This window comes from Sturnus vulgaris, chromosome 4 (assembly GCF_052056855.1).
Source record: "Sturnus vulgaris isolate bStuVul1 chromosome 4, bStuVul1.hap1, whole genome shotgun sequence".
NCBI classification, from domain to species: Eukaryota; Metazoa; Chordata; class Aves; order Passeriformes; family Sturnidae; genus Sturnus; species Sturnus vulgaris.
Window position 1 is genome coordinate 24342580 of NC_142246.1, and position 18877 is coordinate 24361456.

At 36.1% G+C, this 18877-nt stretch overlaps 2 protein-coding genes across 7 annotated transcripts in view; one reads left to right on the forward strand and one right to left on the reverse strand.

Moving 5' to 3' along the window:
- GUF1 (GTP binding elongation factor GUF1) overlaps positions 1-9932 on the forward strand; it is a 23963-nt gene extending 14031 nt beyond the window's left edge. For 3 of the 4 annotated variants that reach the window (XM_014871087.2, XM_088163315.1, XM_088163316.1), the window contains 4 exons: positions 1139-1240; positions 3231-3350; positions 4225-4261; positions 5286-9932. In XM_014871087.2, the coding sequence (XP_014726573.2) occupies positions 1139-1240; positions 3231-3350; positions 4225-4261; positions 5286-5423 (397 nt within the window). In that variant the 3' untranslated portion in view covers positions 5424-9932. Of the gene's footprint in view, positions 1-1138; positions 1241-1744; positions 1844-3230; positions 3351-4224; positions 4262-5285 lie in introns of those variants that run through there. The other variant, XR_015803079.1, reaches the window with a different exon arrangement.
- GNPDA2 (glucosamine-6-phosphate deaminase 2) lies at positions 8412-16126 on the reverse strand. 3 transcript variants are annotated; one of them, XM_088163318.1, is made up of 8 exons: positions 15966-16109; positions 14959-15025; positions 14384-14547; positions 13992-14093; positions 13360-13542; positions 12864-13048; positions 12596-12770; positions 8412-9432 (listed from the first exon to the last, which is right to left on the reverse strand). In XM_088163318.1, exons 3-8 carry the CDS (start codon positions 14505-14507, stop codon positions 9374-9376), a joined length of 828 nt encoding a protein of 275 aa, XP_088019444.1. In that variant the 5' UTR covers positions 14508-14547; positions 14959-15025; positions 15966-16109; the 3' UTR covers positions 8412-9373. The 3 variants fall into 3 exon arrangements, with proteins under 3 accessions (XP_088019444.1, XP_014726577.1, XP_088019443.1); XM_014871091.2 differs by lacking the exon at positions 14959-15025 and having other exon boundaries at positions 15966-16126; XM_088163317.1 differs by lacking the exon at positions 15966-16109 and having other exon boundaries at positions 14384-15854.
- Positions 16127-18877: the final 2751 nt, after the last annotated feature.

The window sequence follows — 18877 nt, forward strand, 5'->3', positions numbered from 1 at the left end:
TAATGAGATGTTACACAACAGAAACCTAATTACATTATTTATTTTATAAACATAACAATGAATTTCACTGAAGGACTGAATTTGCTTTATGTTTTCTTTAATTATGTCTTATAAACTTAAGTAAGACATGTTTTGCCCAGAATTTTATATATATGCAGTAAAAGCCTAAGTAAAAGTGGAGAGGCAAGATGGAAGAAAAAGAGGGATGGAAATTTTGAATTTCCTCTCTCGATCTACCTCCCCCACTACATAAAACCTAATCTGTTTATTAAGAACCACCTCATTAGCAAAACTATGCTGGGTTTCCTTTGACTCAAGGGTGATTGCCAACAATGTTGCATTATCTCATTTATTCGTTTTCATTTCCTAATTCACTTCCTTAATATAGCTTCTGTATGTAGTACTCTCGGTAATCATATTTCTGTTATATGGATCTATTCACACATCTGTGGTTTATTAAGCCAACTAAGATAGAAGTTTTTGGAAATAATCTCAAAATATTTTCCCCCTCTCTTCTGATACTTCCGATTTGATCCAATTAAAGTGATTTTGATAATCCTCCACAATTATACTTACACACAAGATTGATCGATCTGTCTGTCTATCTATCTATCTAATCTCTCTATCATCTGTCTATTGCATACATCACCTCTGCATCTCTTGCATTTTAAGAATTTTTTGCAAACTAACACACAGACAGCAAGGCCTGCACCTACCAAAGAAGAAATCTGCTTTGGAAACTAAGTGAAAAACTTAGTTGTCAGAGACAGTGATAATAGGGGTCACATAAAAAGTTTGTTAAATGAGAGGGTAAAAAGAAGACAGTCCTAGGTTAGTGTTTGATTCCTGTGACATTCAGGACATTGTTCAAAAGCTGTGTTGATGGGTTTTTTGAGATTGCATTGAGCATGTAGATTTCTAATTGCTCATTAGATTGGAAAGACATTCTCAAAGTCAACATGACATCTTTCTGCATTGGTTTCTCGTCTGAAGATACACTGACACACTATTAAAAACTACTCCCATTTTATTAAAAAGTTCAGGTGTTTTATTAAGAAATGTATCTATGGAATAAAGAATGCAAAATATAATTAGTACAATATCATGACTAATTTTTTAACTACTTTTATTTTTTTAGTTTTGATTATGAAGATGCAGGTTACCAATCAGCAGACCTAATCAAAATGGATATTCTTGTGAATGGAAATCCAGTTGAAGAACTGGCAACTATCATACACAAGTAGGTTGACTGGATTTCTTATACAAAATAAATAAGACTTCCTATTATTAGTCAATGAAAACATTGTCTGTTAATAGGACTTGATGATCTTAAGGTCTTTTCTGACCTAAATGATTATATGATTCTAAATGACTCTAGGTATATGTGTTACTCTTAATATGACAAATGTGTATGAGCATTGAAGATTTTTCCATATGACCACCTTTATTACCACTGAAAAAGAGAAGCATTTCGTAGTATGAAAATTAGGAAATACATACCATAATTAATAGCAATTTTTTACTTCCCTTACTCAGCTTAAGTACTGGATATCGTATATTTGTGATAAGAGCAAAGAGAAGTAAATGTAAAACGCTAATCTTCTGAAGGGCTGAAAAAATTAAACTACAGACTAATCTAGGAGATGTCAGATTACTAATTTATGGTGCTAAATACTGACAAAAAACTATTTTGTTCTCCCAGTAATTCCTGTTCCATAGAAGTTTGTTGTTACTTTGTTTCCAGACAGAGTACCAGGAGAATGTAAATATTTACTGGATACAATTACCTCAGACTTTATTTTGTCAAACGATTCAATTTCTAAGAGTATCTCAGGCATTAGAGGTGAGAATAAAGCCTTTCGTGTTTCCAGCCTGTCCCCTGTCTTCTCACAAAGTTTTTACCAGGCTCTCTTCTGTAACTTCACCATCCCTTTCCAGTAATGCCTAGATTAACTTCTATGGGTTGTTTGGTTTTCATTCTTAAAATACTCATTTGTAGTTGCTAAATATTTGTATATTTTCATTTTTTTTTACAAAACTGCAGTATTGAAATCCATGGAATTCTGTAACTGCAGAAGGCTGACATAGGAAAATAAATCCCTTGCCTTGTTCAGTGGACCACGGGGCTGAAGGGGAGTAACTGTCTTGCCTACAATTGCTAGTTAATGCATTTCTCATAAGCCTGCAGTGTTTAGCTATCTACCTGCATCTCCTACTCTGAAAAGATGCAAAATTGAGTGGGCCACCTTGCAAAAGTTAATTATTGCTTTAACATGTATTTTTTGATCAATTTAGCCTGTACCCTCAACTTTTTAACTCACTGAAACTGACAACCTTTCTTTTTGCTTTAGATTTCAGTTGGGTTTTTTTTTAAACTTGTAGTTGCATTCATTCTGCTCTTGCTGAAGGTATTCTCAGTCTTCCCACTGTAAAAACTGCATCTGTAAGAATTACGGTGAATTACATTTATAGAGAAAGCATTACAGAGATTACTGTAAGCTCAGTATTAATACAGTCATAATTTGTTTTTAATGTACAAGTAAATATATGTACCTCTTCAAACTGTAACACTCAATGAACATGACTTAAGTATTTCATGTTTAAACTGTATACAGGTAGCAAGGAGTCACATTTTCAATACCTGAAAACATGGATGTTGGTAAAAAATGTCTGCTCAGTAAGGGTATTTTGGTAGAGAATAGACCCATTCCTTTCTAACGGCTTATGAAAGTGTCTGTTAGTAGCTTCTTTAGACCTTTTGTTGTTTTCTCTTTCCAAAACCTGAAGCATATGCAGATGCTGAGTATAGCTGGATAATTTTTATTAGGAGAGACAAGAGTATGTCAGTTTATTTTTTTCTTGTGATATAAAACCAGACTTTGAAAGCATTCTGTAATATGTATATTTTGACTGCTTGGGCCTACGATCAATGAAAATTCTCCTTGATCTAGTTTAAAATTTCACTTGAAGCTGTGGCAGTATTCAAAATGTCTTCAGTGATGGATAGTCAGAGTGTTTTTTATAAATATTTCATATGATATATACTGAGGTTAATACAATCACCTGTTAGTATGAAACTGGTGACATACAGAGACCACTTACTAGATACAAGATTTTATCTCATCAGCTTATCTTCTGAGTTAAGAAGAGGAAAACCTCTACTCAAGTCCTTCAATCAAACAGTTTGATCTGTGGATGTATTTTTATTGTTGCTGACCTTTTTTTTTCAGGGATAAAGCATATGCTGCTGGTAAACTCCTGTGTGAACGTTTAAAAGAGACTATTCCTAGACAGTTGTTTGAAATAGCCATCCAGGCTGCCATTGGCAAGAAAATCATTGCCAGAGAAACGTAAGTAAAGCCCTTCTATTCCCCCCTTTTTTTTTTCTGTCCATATTTTAAGATATGTAAAATATAGACTTCTAAATTCTTACCTGGTTTTATACATCACAGGGCTTTGATTTTGCTATAAAGTTGTATTTTTCTTGTATATGCTACTTGAAGAAAATACACCACATTCGAGCAGTGACTAATTTTGAATTAAATCTATAAAAAAATAATTATTTTTTATTTTAGATTGCTTGTGGTCAGAATTGCACTTAGTGGATAAAGTGTAACTTGCAACACCCATTGTCCACTTCCTCTTCGGCAGTGGAAAGTTTCTTACTAATGAAAAAATCAGTTAGTTGTGGAATACTTTGCTGTGAGAGTCAGCAAAAAAATAACTGATGTGTGCTCTTCCAAAGGAAATATGTTGCAGCTGAACACAAAAACATTTTCCTAGCACACGCTTCTTTAAAGCAAACCATTTCCTTGATGTTTCTCATCACATTTTTCTCTTGCTGTTTAAATAGGATTTAAATTGTGGTAAAATAATTAAAAGTCAGAATTCAAGCAGAGGTGCTGTAAGAATTTGTTTATATGTGTATATACACATGGATGTTACACTTCCTGTGAGTCATAGCAGAAATTCCAGATAAAAAGGCAAGATTGCGATTTCTTTGTGTACATATTATACATCCTAAGGGATGTTTCTAGAACTGAAAACTGTGGATTACATCTTCTGTTTAAAACTTCCATCTTTTTATACGAAACCTGAAAATATTATGCCAAAGTACCTTACAAAACTAGTAAAAAAGCCAGTAACATTTTGACAACTCAAGTACTTAGCTTCACATGTAGATATTCTAATATGTTAAGGTGTATGTGTTACTTTATTTTGCAGGCTGAAAGCTTACAGAAAAAATGTTGTGGCAAAATGTGTAGGTATTTTTTTCTCTTTTCTTCATGTTTCTGACATTTTTAAACCTTACAGTCATGCTAAGATGATAGGCCAATTTCTTCCTAGAAACCCAGGAAAGACATGTTCTGCTTGTGCTCCTAAGTGTCGGTGGAATTTTAACAGATACTTTTTACTTTTTAATACAATAAGCTTGTAACCTCTTGCTGCAGCTTGAAGAATGGACCAGATAAATGGCTTTTTCAGTGTCTGTTCACTCCCATCTCTTCATCATTTTTTAATAGTTGTAGACACGCAGTAAATGTGTGTGTCTGTACACAGGCATATAGATTTCAAGTTTCCTTCATGCTTCCTGAATTGGTTTTCAGGTTATAGAAGGAAATATAAATGTGCTTCTTTAGAGACTTTATTGTGATTAGACTTCTACTTAGGTTTGCAGTTATACATTGTAATAAAGCTTTATTGCACAATAGTTGACTATGGACAAGACTCAACAAAGCTATTGGAAAACTGTGATGCCTCTTATTTAGCTTGGATTTGACTCTCTCAAGTGAACATATTGGAAAATATTAAACAAGTGTCCCTTTCTCACAACTGCAATATAATTCTTCTCCTAGGCATAGCTGTGGGATGGTGTCTGTTCAACACTGTACAAGGGGTTAGTTTGTTTTCCTAGATTTAAGCACCTAATCACTAAGCACTAGTCAAGATGTCTCAGTGTATCTGAGCTGGCTGGCATCCTGCTGCTCTTCCAAGGGGATTTGGATCTCATGTGTTGTCTAGTGTCAGCAAGACTTACAGGAATGTATATATTTAGGTGACAGAGTTCGACACTCAGTTGTCCAAATGAATGTGCTTGTTTGCTTCCTTGTTCTTTTTAACTAGTGGCCTTTAGGCCAAATTATTTGAAGTATAAAATAATCTTTTTGTCAAGATATAACAGGCTTTTCTGACTGTTTTTGAACCGTTGAGTTTTGTGCTGCTGGAATGTACTGTAGCTGCAGCTGTAGTATAGTTAGTTTAGTAATTTTTTTTTTTTTTCACAGTATGGTGGAGACATTACAAGAAGAATGAAGCTTTTAAAGAGGCAAGCAGAAGGCAAGAGGTTGATGAGAAAAATTGGCAATGTTGAGGTTCCAAGAGATGCCTTTATACGTGTTCTAAAGAGAGAAACTGACAAATAGAGATCAGTGACATCTGATCATTCCTATCACGGCAGCTTTTTGCAGACAGTAGCCACGTGAGCTAATATATGATTTATCACTGTGAGAGGGAACATACTTGACTTTAAATGAATTTAGTGTGTATGGGAAGATGAATTGAAAGAACTTAAAAATGTACATATATACAAAAATATATTTGTAGATTATTATGAAATTAAAGTTACATGACTGCATCTAAAAGCTCACATTGTATTGTTTTTCATTTTATTTCACTGTTTTCATACTTTTAACACTAAAATTAACATAGCTTGGGTTTTTTTGCATTGCAAGTCTATATGAGAGGAACTATATGGCAGAAAGGTTATAAAAATAATTTAAAGGTATGTATAGACAAACAATGTTGTGTTGGTTTGGTTTTTTCTTTTAAAGTTTGAACTGTTGGCACAAAAGTATCAAGCTGTTTCCTGTTTTACTTTCTCCAAAGTTGCTGTTGTCAGGAAATTGTGATGATGGGAAATCATGTCAGATGAAAAAATCAAAACTTTTTAAATTTACCACACTGTTTATTTTACACTGGTTGAAGTGTGTAAGTTTACCATTAGTTCATCATAGCTATGCTCACCTCTGGGCAAATGATAAATTTTAATATATCAAAATACAGGATCTGTAACTGTTCCACTAGTAAGACCAATTCAGGTCTTAAAAAATTATTTAACACGAAAGTTTGGTTACAGCATGTCTTGGTGTATTTGGTGAAATTTTATTTATATTGTTTGCATACTAAAGTTTGTCAGTGCGTCCTCGGTAAAATGCTTTAGTAGTGTGCGTAACATAAGGTGTTACTTTTGGACCTGTACACAAAGCAATTATAAACATAAGTTAATTTTCTTGTTATTAAATATATTTAGAGAACAAATTGCTAGTCATACCTACTAAAGTACTCAATCACCAGGAGATTTTGCCCTTAAATTTTGGCTTGTACCTACACATTAATCATAAGCTAGTTGTTTTGTTTCAGCCTGCATACGAGGAGGAATTGGGAAAATCTTTGGAGGGATGGAATTGAACAGGATATGTTCAGGACATGTTCCCTTTCAACCTCTACTCGTTTCAGAGCACAGAAAAAGGGGGAATTCTGATACTTTAATGGTTTGTTGTGGCTTTTTTCTATTTGGTTTTTCTGTTTGGTGATTGATTCGTGGTTTTTTTTGTTGTTGTTGTTTTAATTTGAAGCTGTTTCAGGTGCACTGAAAAACCAAAGATCTAGATGTGAGCTAGGTATCTGTACATCTAATAAAGGTACCTAAGCTGCTGCTACTGACCCTGAAGGAAGGATGCTGTGGATAAAGGCTCTCCAACATATTTATTATCTCTCCCCTGTAAAAAGGTAGCATTTAAGGAACTACGGATGCAGAGATATATACTAGGAGCAAAGGAGCTGAAATGAGGTCCTCCCCACTCCTTGAACTAGAACTATAAGAAAGCACTGGTTCTGTACTGAGGAATAAGGCAGAAGCTAAAGGTAAGCTAGAGATTATTCAAACAGTAAATCATATCCTTACTGAGTGACACATCAAGTGTATGTTACCTAATTGAGTTACACAGATGCATAAAGCTGCCTTGAGAATCTGTTTTAATTTTACTATAGTCACCTGAGGCAAAAAAAATATATAAATTGTAGTCTTAATTCTGAGAGGACTTGTATATCAGTTTTGAGAGCAAGAACTTTAAATGAACTGGTTAGTACTTGTACAGCACATGAAGTACTAGTTTTTTATACAAAAGTACCTGATTCTATGTAGTTACTTTTTCTTTTCCCCCTTTCCTTTGAACATACCTTAGAATGAGAAAAAGAATAAAATGGTAATCTTGATGTGCTAGGCTGAGTTTGAATTTACTCTTAGGACCTACTGAACTTGAAAATACTTGCTTTACCATTACTGCAGTGTAACAGGTTCAATTTTATGCAGCTTAAAGGGTTGACTTGCTACATCCTATAGCACTCATAGTTTAAATAAAAATAGCGTAACAAGAGAAACAAGCTGGAGAACAACAAAAAAAAAATGCATTCAGGTTCATTAAAGAGGCAGAAACAGTCCCAGACCCACTCAAAGACAGACAGGTTCTGCTGTACTAAAGTGACCTTTGTTTCACAGAAAGTCGAGTAGTTAAAAAGGGAGGAAAGATACTAATTCTGTGATCTCACACATCTTGAGAACATAAAGGGCTTTAGCAGGTAAGGTTGTCAAACGAGGCACATGACTGAAAAATGTGCTGGAATAAAGAACATGAATATTGTTTCAATAGAATTCTCCATTTTGCCATGTGAAGGATGATCATCAAGATAAAAACACAATTCAATTCCTTTAATGCTAACCTAAAGTCATTACTGCTTTTAGTTATACAATTGTTTATAAACTTGCTTAGCTGTAAAGGCTAATGACAAACCTAACATTGCATTTTGAATCATATATTACATTCTCTTGAAAGGCAGTCTTTTCAACTTTTTTCCCCATAATGTTGCATTATGCTTCAAAAATACATGTGCATAAACTGAGCCTTAAAGCTGAATGCCTGTTTTAAATGTGTGGAAGATCAATGTACTGTTGAGAATTGAAACACTAGGCCTGGCTTAAACACTGCTATGGATAGATTCTTCCATGCTTTTGTAATTTCACAGAATCAGAGAACAGTCCAGATTAGAAAGGACCCTGTAAGCTCATTTATGAGAAAGGTGAGCTTAGATGAGACTCTGCCACATCCCTGGGGAGATGATGTGATTTTGTAATAAAGACTACATGCCTGTCATTTATGTGAAAAGTAAAATTGTTGAAGTTACACTTAGTTGCACTTTTTGCAGTGAGTATTTTATACAAGGGCTTTTCCAAAAGAAGTCTTCATCAGTAAATTCTTCTCTTTCTCTTCTGGTGCCTAATCAGTCCCTGAAATTCTGAACGATTTCCTCATGACAACTTATATTTGAAATGAAACAATTTTGAAATCAAGAGATTTATATTTAAGTTTTACTTATATTCAAAGTAGGAAATAACATTCCTTGTAACAGCTCAATGTTCATAATGATCCAATGAAAAAGTGATTAACAGTTGGCTTTAAATGATCATTTGCAGACATCATAGTCCTGTAAATTAACCTCTTTTCAGGCATTTAATTGTAACATCAGTTATATAATTGACTGGGTACCTCCAGGAAGGAACACTGAGATTTATCCTTATGTATAAAGCTTGATTACCAAAAATACAAAAGTCCTAAAGTATTTTGAAGTACACGAGAGGAAAAAGTGCTATTGTAGAAGTTTAATATTTTTATCCATGGAGCAACTTGTAACTTCGAAGAATTTGGTGCATTTTTAGGCACTGTTTTTTGTATCTTCATTTGCCCGAAATATACAGCAGGACTTGAGATGCCCAAAAACTGTTTAAGACAAATTTAAGGCAACCAAGTGCAAAAGCTCAGTGTACATTAGATATATGTAAACAGAACATTTCATAGTAGAAATTGTACAACTCTTACAAGTCCATAGTATTAACAAAGGCCAAAACCATTCTGCCTAGAGACACAAATGCAAAATGTAGTTACACTAACCAAGCCAAAAATTAAGAATTCTGGGAAATGAAGTGTCATCATCTTTAACATGAGGCAGATGCAATACATTGCTGTGCTAGAGTAAATGCTCTGCTTTTCCCCTCTCTACATAACATGCAGTCTCTCCCAAGTTCGTTCTGTTCCATTTAGTGATGTACCAGCCAACAGCAGAGCTTCAAATGTTAAAACAAAATGCACAACACAGCAAACAGATGGAATGTGAATGTACAGATATTGGACCTTTTTAAAAATACAGTACCTAGGATTTCCCATTTTAAACAGTTTTCAGCATATTGCATAGCAGTGAACTCATCTGCTACCTAAAACTGTTGCTGCTGACCCACATGGAGTTCCTCTTCAGTCTTCTTTCAGTTTTCTTTCATACTGTACAGTGGGTCCACAAGCTTATTGTGCACATGCATTAAACCTTGGGGGGAAAGCAACAATGCCAGCTTTACATTAGTTATACTTTGTTAACATGTCCTTCTATCCACATTTTTATTTGGAATTTGCTTCAAAGTACACATTTTAAATAGTTCATTGAAGGGAACAACAATGGCTATTTAAAGTAGTTCAGAGTCAGAGACAGCAGATATATTCCTGTATCACTTGTGTACTAATGACATAATCAGTATCAGCTGAGAAGGGACCAGACCTCTGATAACAGACCCAAAAAGCACATCTGGAATACTTCCAAATGAACTGAATACTTTTTTTTTTTTTGGTGTATTAAAAACTGTGTAACAGCAATGTAATTTCCTCACACCACAATTTGCCATAAAAATCAGATGCACACTTCGTGAGACTTTTACAGCTTGAGTTCTTTCGCAGTGTTCTAGCATTGTGGTAATACTGTCTTTGTAATAATAATCATGCACTTGTGGTCCTGGGCAGGCAAAATCAAATTAAATAATCCAGACTCTTAGTGCAGACTCAATTTCAGCAGTTCAACTGTTTTCTATTCTAGCTGGGTTTTTTCTTGTCATATACAAGTCCTCCATAGCTATGATTAGGGGAGTTAATTTTTTCCTCTCCAACTTCTTTAATTATGGAAAATGCTGAATTGCAATTAATAAAAAAAGATGCTTCCTTCTTAACTTTGCTATAACTTAGTAAAAATGTTACCTACATCTAGGTATGTATGACATTGGATCACTGGCAGGATTTTAACCTCATTTCACCTTGAGGATTAATAACAGTAATGATCGGTGTTAACAATCCACAAAGTAAAAGAACATTTTAGCAATGAACTAAAAGATTTAGCCTCTAAAATTAAAATATGCAACACTAAAAGTAATTTTCTTAAAAACCATGAAAGAAATCTCACAGTACTGCATATTTTAGCAATAATCTATGGCAAAGAATATTCAAATATCTTTGCCACATGATGCAGCTGGTGGCAACCTTATCTCACTGCAGCAACATGAAATTTGAAATAACTATACAATCTAAGGTCATTACTGTAGGTGACCATAAAAAAAGGCATCTTATGCAGCATCTATTACTAATCACTATGTGATTATTTAATATAAAATACAGATGTTAGATCAAGTCAAATATTTTTTCACTTTTAACAGTGACAAAAACTTAAGTATACATTTGACATAAAAGTAATTTGTCCAGAAAGAGTAACAGCTGCATACACTACGCAAACTAGAAACACGTTTTGAGCTTTAAAACATTAAATTTCCTACCAATATTTTCCTCTTCTAAAAAGGGGAAACGAAAAGGAAATAATTACCCACTTCCTAGATGCATGAAAAATGGTTACAAAATATTGCTTCTGTCATACTTAATGAAGAATATTTAAATCCTGTTAGTGAGAGTGTTACAGGAAAAACAGTGAGAAACAAAAGATTTTTTTAAAAGGAATGCACCAGACTTGGTAGATGCCAAAACAATTATTTCAAAGGAAAGTCCCACTGTATATTCAAGTATGCTTTGAATAAACATATTTTTGCACACAGTTTTAAGAAGACCATGCATAAATATGGAAAATATTATCCTGAACTAACTTATCTGCAGATAAATTAGTAAATTCAAAATTGATTATCTGTTTCATTCTTCATTTCTCTTTTTCCTTTATTTTCCCTTTTTTATTAAGGCCATAAACACACTTGATAATTTTAGCCTATTATAGGTTTTTAGAAAGTTAGAAAAAATGTAATAGGTTAAACTATTTACCAGCTAGTGTGGTATTTGATTATAAAACAAACAAACAAAAAGAAATGCAGTTTCATATTGCAAGTTTTAAGTGAAATCACTACCATAGATAGCAGTATTAAGAACTACCTAGCTTCCCTAAGAAGTCTAACCTGAAGATTCAGAAATAATTCTAAATTTGACCCACACTGATTTATCCTCCATCTTATAAGGGGGAAAAAAACTCACTGATTTTAAAGTAGGTAAAATTAAGTAAGTTTAGAGTAAACCATCTTTTAAAAAGTTCTATTGCTGTGTATTGCAGGGTAATTAAATACAGTGACACAATAGCAGACATTCATAAACTGTAGCCCTTGATATTTTTTAAAGCAATGTTCAGTGTCATACCTATTGATTCTATATTAGGTGTGTATTTCCCAAGCAAAGCCTCTGCTTATATAAAATACAGGATAATGTTTAAAACTTATCCAAGCAGTTAGAGAAGTTTCTATTTGAAAATAACAGTAAGTACTATCTAGCAGTGTGATACAGGAAAAAACTAACCCTCCCTCCTACCCCACAAATACATAGCAAAATTAACAAGCTGGCCGCAAGAGGTATCAGGACAAAAAAATCACAGAAATGTTTGAATTGCAGTCTAATACATATATGAGCACTGGTGATATAATGCTCTAAAAAAGAGCTTGATAAATTACAATCTTGATCTCTGATACCTCAGCTACTACAAGTACCCATGCAAGTGAGAAAGACAACTGAGTCACACAATTGCAGGTGCTGTGCTAATACAGTCAGGAGAAAATTACTTTTCTCAGCTTCTACTGTCTCAGTGAAGTGGAATTCAGCCTAGGAAGTTTCAATTACTATTAAATATCCCGACTTACTTTAAGTTTGCCTCAATATAGCAACTACAAATATGAAAAACACACACAGTAAAAGGGTGGAATGTTTTCAAAGGCAGTATGGATTGTTACACTAATTGCACATGAAAAATGTCCTCAGGTTGCTTCAAAGTCTGTATCACAGTTTACTAGACATCACATTACAGCACATAGCAAAAGCAGCATGGAAATGTGTCAGGATTAATAAATGTAGTAAGATTCTTTTAAGCTAAACTTTCCAGTATACTTAAGACCTGTATTGTGGAATACCAGATTGCTGCTGTTTGAAGTTAAAGATTACTAAACCATTGTTTCAAACTGGAAGCAAAGGAAATACTCTTCCCAAGTAGATGTGTTTGGAATGTAGGTAGCACAAGTTATGCCTCTCGGCCATTTTCCAAACACAAGACATAAGTTAATATTTAATATTTTGACTATATAATATTATACATTACTGACTGCAAAGTGTTGGAAGGCTCAGATTTAAATCAATATAATTTCAAATCTGTTGGTTCTGCGTAAACACATGACCCCTGATTCAGTGCTCACCTTTAAAGTACTTCACAGTTTTAACTCTTAGTTCTAAAGTAGCATCTTCATCACACACAAAGATAGTGCGAGGGTGTTGCTGGAAAGCAGAAACTGTCCACATATGATTGACTCCTTCTTCAATTGCTTTGTACAATGCAAAAGCCTTGTGTGCACCTGTTATAAGAATCATCACCTGCAAAACAAAGGTCTCTTTACTTTCAATCCCAGTATCAATACCAACTAATCTTGAAAACACACATGCAACTAGAACTAAATGATTTCTTACTTCTCTAGCATCCATCACTGTACCCACACCAACTGTTAGCGCCATAGTTGGTACTTTAGATAAGTCTCCATCAAAGTATTTAGCATTTGCCAAAATGGTGTCCATTGCTAAAGTCTTTAATCTTGTTCTTGAAGACAAACTTGATCCGGGTTCATTGAATGCAATGTGGCCATCTGGACCAATGCCTTTTCAAAGTTAAAAAAAATATATCATTCCAGACCTGAGAGTTAACACATATCCTCAAACATTGTAAATAAATTAAAAAGGGCTCATCCTTTCCTTTTGGTTCCCCATTTTCAATAAAAACTTACTTAAGTCATTAGAAACTTGGACACCAACCATTCTGTTTTGGAATTTATACTGATTCTTTGTTAGTCACAGAACTTTCTTACACAATAATTGAAAGATCTGGGTTTTAGTCAAGTTACAAAAACAGCGATTAAAGAATTAGTGTGCATGCTTGAATTGTAACTAACCATAGAGCATTTCCTCATACCTCCAACAAACAGATCAATCCCCCCTGCTTCTTCAATTTTCTTTTCAAATGCATCACATTCTGCCTGTAAGTCTGGTGCATTCCCATCAAGGATATGAGCATTATTCGGATCTATGTCAATATGCTTAAAGAAGTTATTCCACATATAGGAGTGATAGCTCTCTGGATGATTTCTGGGAAGCCCTGAAATCATTTAGAGTGAAATTACCATATGACAAGATTTAACCAAACAGCCTAAATTCTAGTCTGTGTTTAGCTGATGCAAGGCATGCAAGGCAAACCTGAGTCAAATAAAGAAAGATTTGAAACTACATTGAGAAGAAAGGTTTCCTGTTGGCACATACAAAGTAGCTGGTTTACATTCCCCCCACATACATCTTATTCCAGAGTGTAAAGTCTTCAACAGAAATACAGTCCCAATATTACATGACAATAAAATTTCTACAGAAGTACTGTAAAGCACTGAATTTAGCCCAGTGTTTATTTTTGCATTTTTGTAGATAAAGGAATAGAGAAAAATGCTTATATGAGTAAAAACATTCTAGACTAACCTGATACTTTGACAAAGTTTTTAATAGTTTTTATAAGGAGAAAAAAAGTACAGTATGTTCTCAAATAATAGCACATCTTACCTACATACTCATCCATGTTGAAAGTCTTTACATATTTGAAAGAGAGATCTCCGTTTTTGTGATACTCTATCAGCTTTTTGTAGCATCCCAAAGGTGTACTCCCTGTTAAATAAAGTTTTTGTTCTGTGTGTCTGCACATTATCAGTGTATTTAAATTCTTCACAGTCAAATTTTGCTACAATGCTTTTTAACATAGAAGCAATCTGCTGTTTTCCATTTCGTATTTATCAGTTTCTCAAACTATCACAACTCTTCACAGAAATCAAATCCATATTTTAAAAATAGTTAATTATCAAAAATAATACTTATGTTCTTTTAAATACTACATCTGCTAGCAGTGATACAAACATTGTTCTAGGCATAGTTATTTACAAAGACTGAATAAAACTTGCCTGTTGGTAGACCAAGCGTGAAATATCTTCCTTGACTTGGCTTGAACTGGATAATACGATTACAGATGTATTTGGCTGCCCATTCACTAGCCTGATCATAATCTTCAAGAATTACTAGCCTCATTATGGCAGTGAGGAACTTGTATGATAAAACAAACTTAAACCTGGAGAAAATGTTGAAGTTGTAAAAATAAGCACCACAAGAGTAGTTGTAAAACTCTTAGCTTATAGAAGAGATAAAAAATCATCTTTCATACCAATGACTTGCATTAGCATACCACACTTCTGCAGTGCTAGTTCAAGCTGGACAATCAAGAGAAAAGCCACGGAATCTAAATTACAAGATTACAGTCAAAATATTTATTAAAATCCACAGACTAATTTAAAGCAATTAATAGGAAAAAGCTAAAACAAGATGAGAACAAGCCATTTTGAATATTTTTGTCAAGTGTTACCATCAGAAAAGAGGAAATACTCAAATACCGAGATTAGTTCCTGTTTCTTATGACCAGCTGAATGCCTACAACTTTTAAAAAAAGACCCAGAGTAATCCCATGTTTCTAAAATGAAAATACCTAAATAATTAAATCTCCTTTCACTCCCCTTCTAGCTCCTTAACAATGCTTCAGTGAGTTTATTAATCTGCAAAAAAAGTTAAAACATTAGAGATACTTGAAATGTTCACAATTCACAGGAAAAAATACGATGTTACGTTTTTACTTTGCCACATAAATTTAAACACAAATTTAAAAGGCTTTGTGTACAATTGTATCAACTTTTAAGATGATACAAGAAAATAAGCTTTGTTGCTAGAAGTATACAAGCATTTCTTGCATTTAAGCAAAACTAATTCTTTCATTAATTTCTGTTTAACAGAGTCTGGTAATTACTCCAGAAAGGCTCTGAGGCTCTTTCACCAGTTTGCGATGTGTTACTCTTCCCAGGTCTGGGTGTGCTGGGCATTAGCCAGAACACAATTGGCAGAAGCCTAGGGCCTCCTGTGCGTCAGACCACACTACTTTTAGCTGACCCAAAACGAGCGGCTGGTTTCAAAACAAATACGAATTAAAGTACTTAACAGGGTACCATGTTTGTCCCACTAAAGAAGGAAGAAAGTGATCATCACCGTGTGCTGCCTGTGCCGCTCCATCGCCCTACACAGCTGAGCCGTGACAAGTCAAACTCACCTTGGCCGAGGCCACGCTATTCCACACACACACAAAAGAGTTAACACACATCCCCGAGAGGAAAAGCAAGCCAGCAATAACAGACGCCGCGTCTTTAGGGCGGTTTCATAAAATCCCAGCAATTTTTCGCTGGGACCATGCGGATGCTTTCCAAGAGCAGGGACGGGACACACGGACAGCAGAAGAACCACTGCGAATTTTCGGCTAAGACACTTGGGGTTTTTTTGTTTTGTTTGGCAATGGGCGTCGGGGGTGACAAACCTACACTGTCAGAGGAAGAGACCTTGCAGCCGGAGCGCCGCCGGCACAGCAGCCCCGGGCCCCGCGGCCTCCCCTTCCCCGCCCGCGGGCACCCGCACGGCCGGCGGCGGCGCGCCCTGCCCGGCCCCGCTCACCCGGCACAGCCCGCGGCGGCCACCACGGCACCAGGACGAGCAGGAGGAAGATGAAGATGAGGAGGAGCAGGAGGACGGGAACCGCCGCCCGCCCCGCAGCTCCCGCCCCGCCGCCTCTAGCGGAACCCGGCGCGCGACCCGGAAGCGCCGGGCGAGGACGGGAAATGGGCTCCTTTTCCCGAGTGCATTTCCGGGAGTGTGTCCCGGACAGGCCGGGAGCGGGACAGCGCTCGGCCCCACAGCCTCTTGGAGCCCCTCTGCTGCGGAGCGCTTTGAGATCTTAAGGGAAAAAGGTTCCCCTGTAACCTAAATGTTTACGTGATGCAGCTGCAAAAGAAGCAGTGCGTAGTTACTGGAAAAAAATTAATGAGGTGAAGCATCAGCTTCTGAGTGAATCAAAGGCTGACTATCACCCGGCAGTGCCCTTGTGGCCCGGAAAGCCGGTGTTATCCTGGGGGTGCATCAGGAACTATAGCCAGCAGGCCGAGACGGGAGATCCTGCCCCGCTGCTCAGCCCTGGTGAGGCACATCTGGAGTGCTGGGTGCAGTTCTGGGCTCCTCGGGACAAGAAAGACAAGGAGCTACTGGAGAGGGTCCAGTGGAGGCCACAAAGATGATGGGGGGGTCTGGAGCATCTCTCTTTAGGAGAGACTGCAGGAGCTGGGCCTGTTTAGTATAGAAAAGAGAAGACTGGGAGGGTCTCATCAGTGCATAAAAATATCTCAAAGGCAGGTGTCAGAGCATGGAGCCAGACCCATTTTGGTGGTGCCCAGCAACAGCACGAGGAATAATGGCCATTAACCAAAACAAGAGGTTCCACCTTGACAAGAACTTCTTTACCTTGAGAGTGGCAGAGCACTGGAACAGGCTGCCCAGGGAGGTAATGAAGTTTCGTCTGTCTGGAGATGAAAAACCCACCTGGACACATTCCTGTGTCACCTGCTCCAGGTGACCCTTGCCTCAGCAGGGGCATTGGACCAGATGATCTCCAGAGGTCCCTTCCAACCCTAACAATTCTGTGATTCTCTTTTTGCTTTAAAAGCAGTCAAGTAATTCCATAGCCTTAGCTAAGCTATAATTTAAGAGGTGAGGGGCGATACATCTTGATGTGTGGAAAGTGATAATAGTCTGAAAGGGTGGTGCTTCAGAATGGAGTGGGGAAACAAGTAGGAAGGTGAGCAAGCAACATAATTCTGAATATATGTGTATGCATGTACTATAGGCTTCACTGAAACCTTACATTAATAGAAGACCAGGATAAATCTATTTACTGGGCAGGAGCATAACTGAGGAAAAACATGATCGAAGGGTAAAACAAGGAAAGCTAATAAAGGGGAGTGTGTATTTAAAAAGACAAAAAAAAGATAATCTGGTGTCATACATGAGCATAGTGATACAATTTTTTTTTGTCAAGACTGAGTTTAGCTCAGTTTGTTAGAGCATGATGCTAATAATACCAAGGTTTTAATGTGGGTTTGATCTCCATATAGGTCATTCATTTAAGACGCATCCTTGCAGGTCCATTCCAACTCAGTATATTCTGTGATTCTGTGAGCCTGTCTAGCAAGGTTTAGAAAGATTGAGAAATACTTTGCCAAGGGCATGAAAAGTGTGTTTGCAAGCTTGTGAGAGAAAACATGTATTTCTGAGGTCTCTGGGGCTTGGCAGGCAACCAATAAAAATACCTTTCACTTGAATTGAACTTTCTAATAAAAACTATTTTAATTCATACATGTTCTTCTGATAAAGTCTTTATCTCAGAAGTTTTACGAGGTCCTAAAGAATAGTGTTTTGCATTTTTTGAGTGATGCTTTGAGCCTCTGCTGCTGTCATTGTTTTGGAGTGTACTTGCAGTGGAAGTGATTTTCAGATTCCATGTAACAATCTAAGTTTTGCCTCTAGATTTCAATTCTGGCTTTTTTCCTAGCTCTGTGGGCTGCGTGTAACCCCTCAGTGGTAAATTACTGCATACAGCAGATTAGTTAACACATTTCTTTGGTATTACTACACACCTAGGTACCTACAAGCCTGAAATCACACCCCTCCCCCAAAAGCTCTGTTGGTTTCCACAGCTTGATTTTTTTTTTTAATCACTACAGAAAATCTCTTAAAATTCAGGTAATAGGCTCCCCCTTGTTTCATATTCTTCAGGGGGTCTGAGAATATGTGATGTACTGTTCTACACTCAGTGGAACTTCTCCATTTTCCTACTGCCTCTAAATTTGGAATGGCAGCTTGTCTGTGCCTTTTAGCAAACTTCACAATGCTATCAGCTGCTTCTATTAGACAAATTCCCTGTCTTTCATAAACGTATTCAATTCTTACTCTCATTGATCGTATGCTAATACCTAGGTTATGATTTTCCAAGTCATTCTTCAGATTTTCCTTTCTAATTAGTAGCAGATGAAAAATGCTCTATATACACTGAATGTTGTAGCTAACAATTACTACTTAAAATGCTACTAAAAAAATAAATCTTAGTTCCTTATTACATTTCATTGAGTAGCATAACTAGAGATTTCAAAGCGTCTCAGTTTTTTGTTAAAAGTATCTGTTGCTTTTGGAAACAGTCTTTCTGTATTTATTTTATTTTATTTTCTAAATGGCCCTTTATTTTAAGTATTAATTAATTTACTCTACTCATGGTGATCTGATTTGTATACATCTACTATGATCACATTGCTTTTTTTAAACCTGTGTTTATGTAACTATGAATTTAGACTGCATGTACTTCAATAGTGCCCAAACTACGTTGAGCTTTACCTGAGGGGAATCACCTCAACTTCAGGTGAATCCAGACTTTTAACAAGGGTTAAATGTGTTCCTTCACATTCCCACTGATTTAGTTGGCAAAACAAAGGATCCTGCACAGAGCTGGGACCAATGAAGAAAAATTACTCAATTGTAATTGT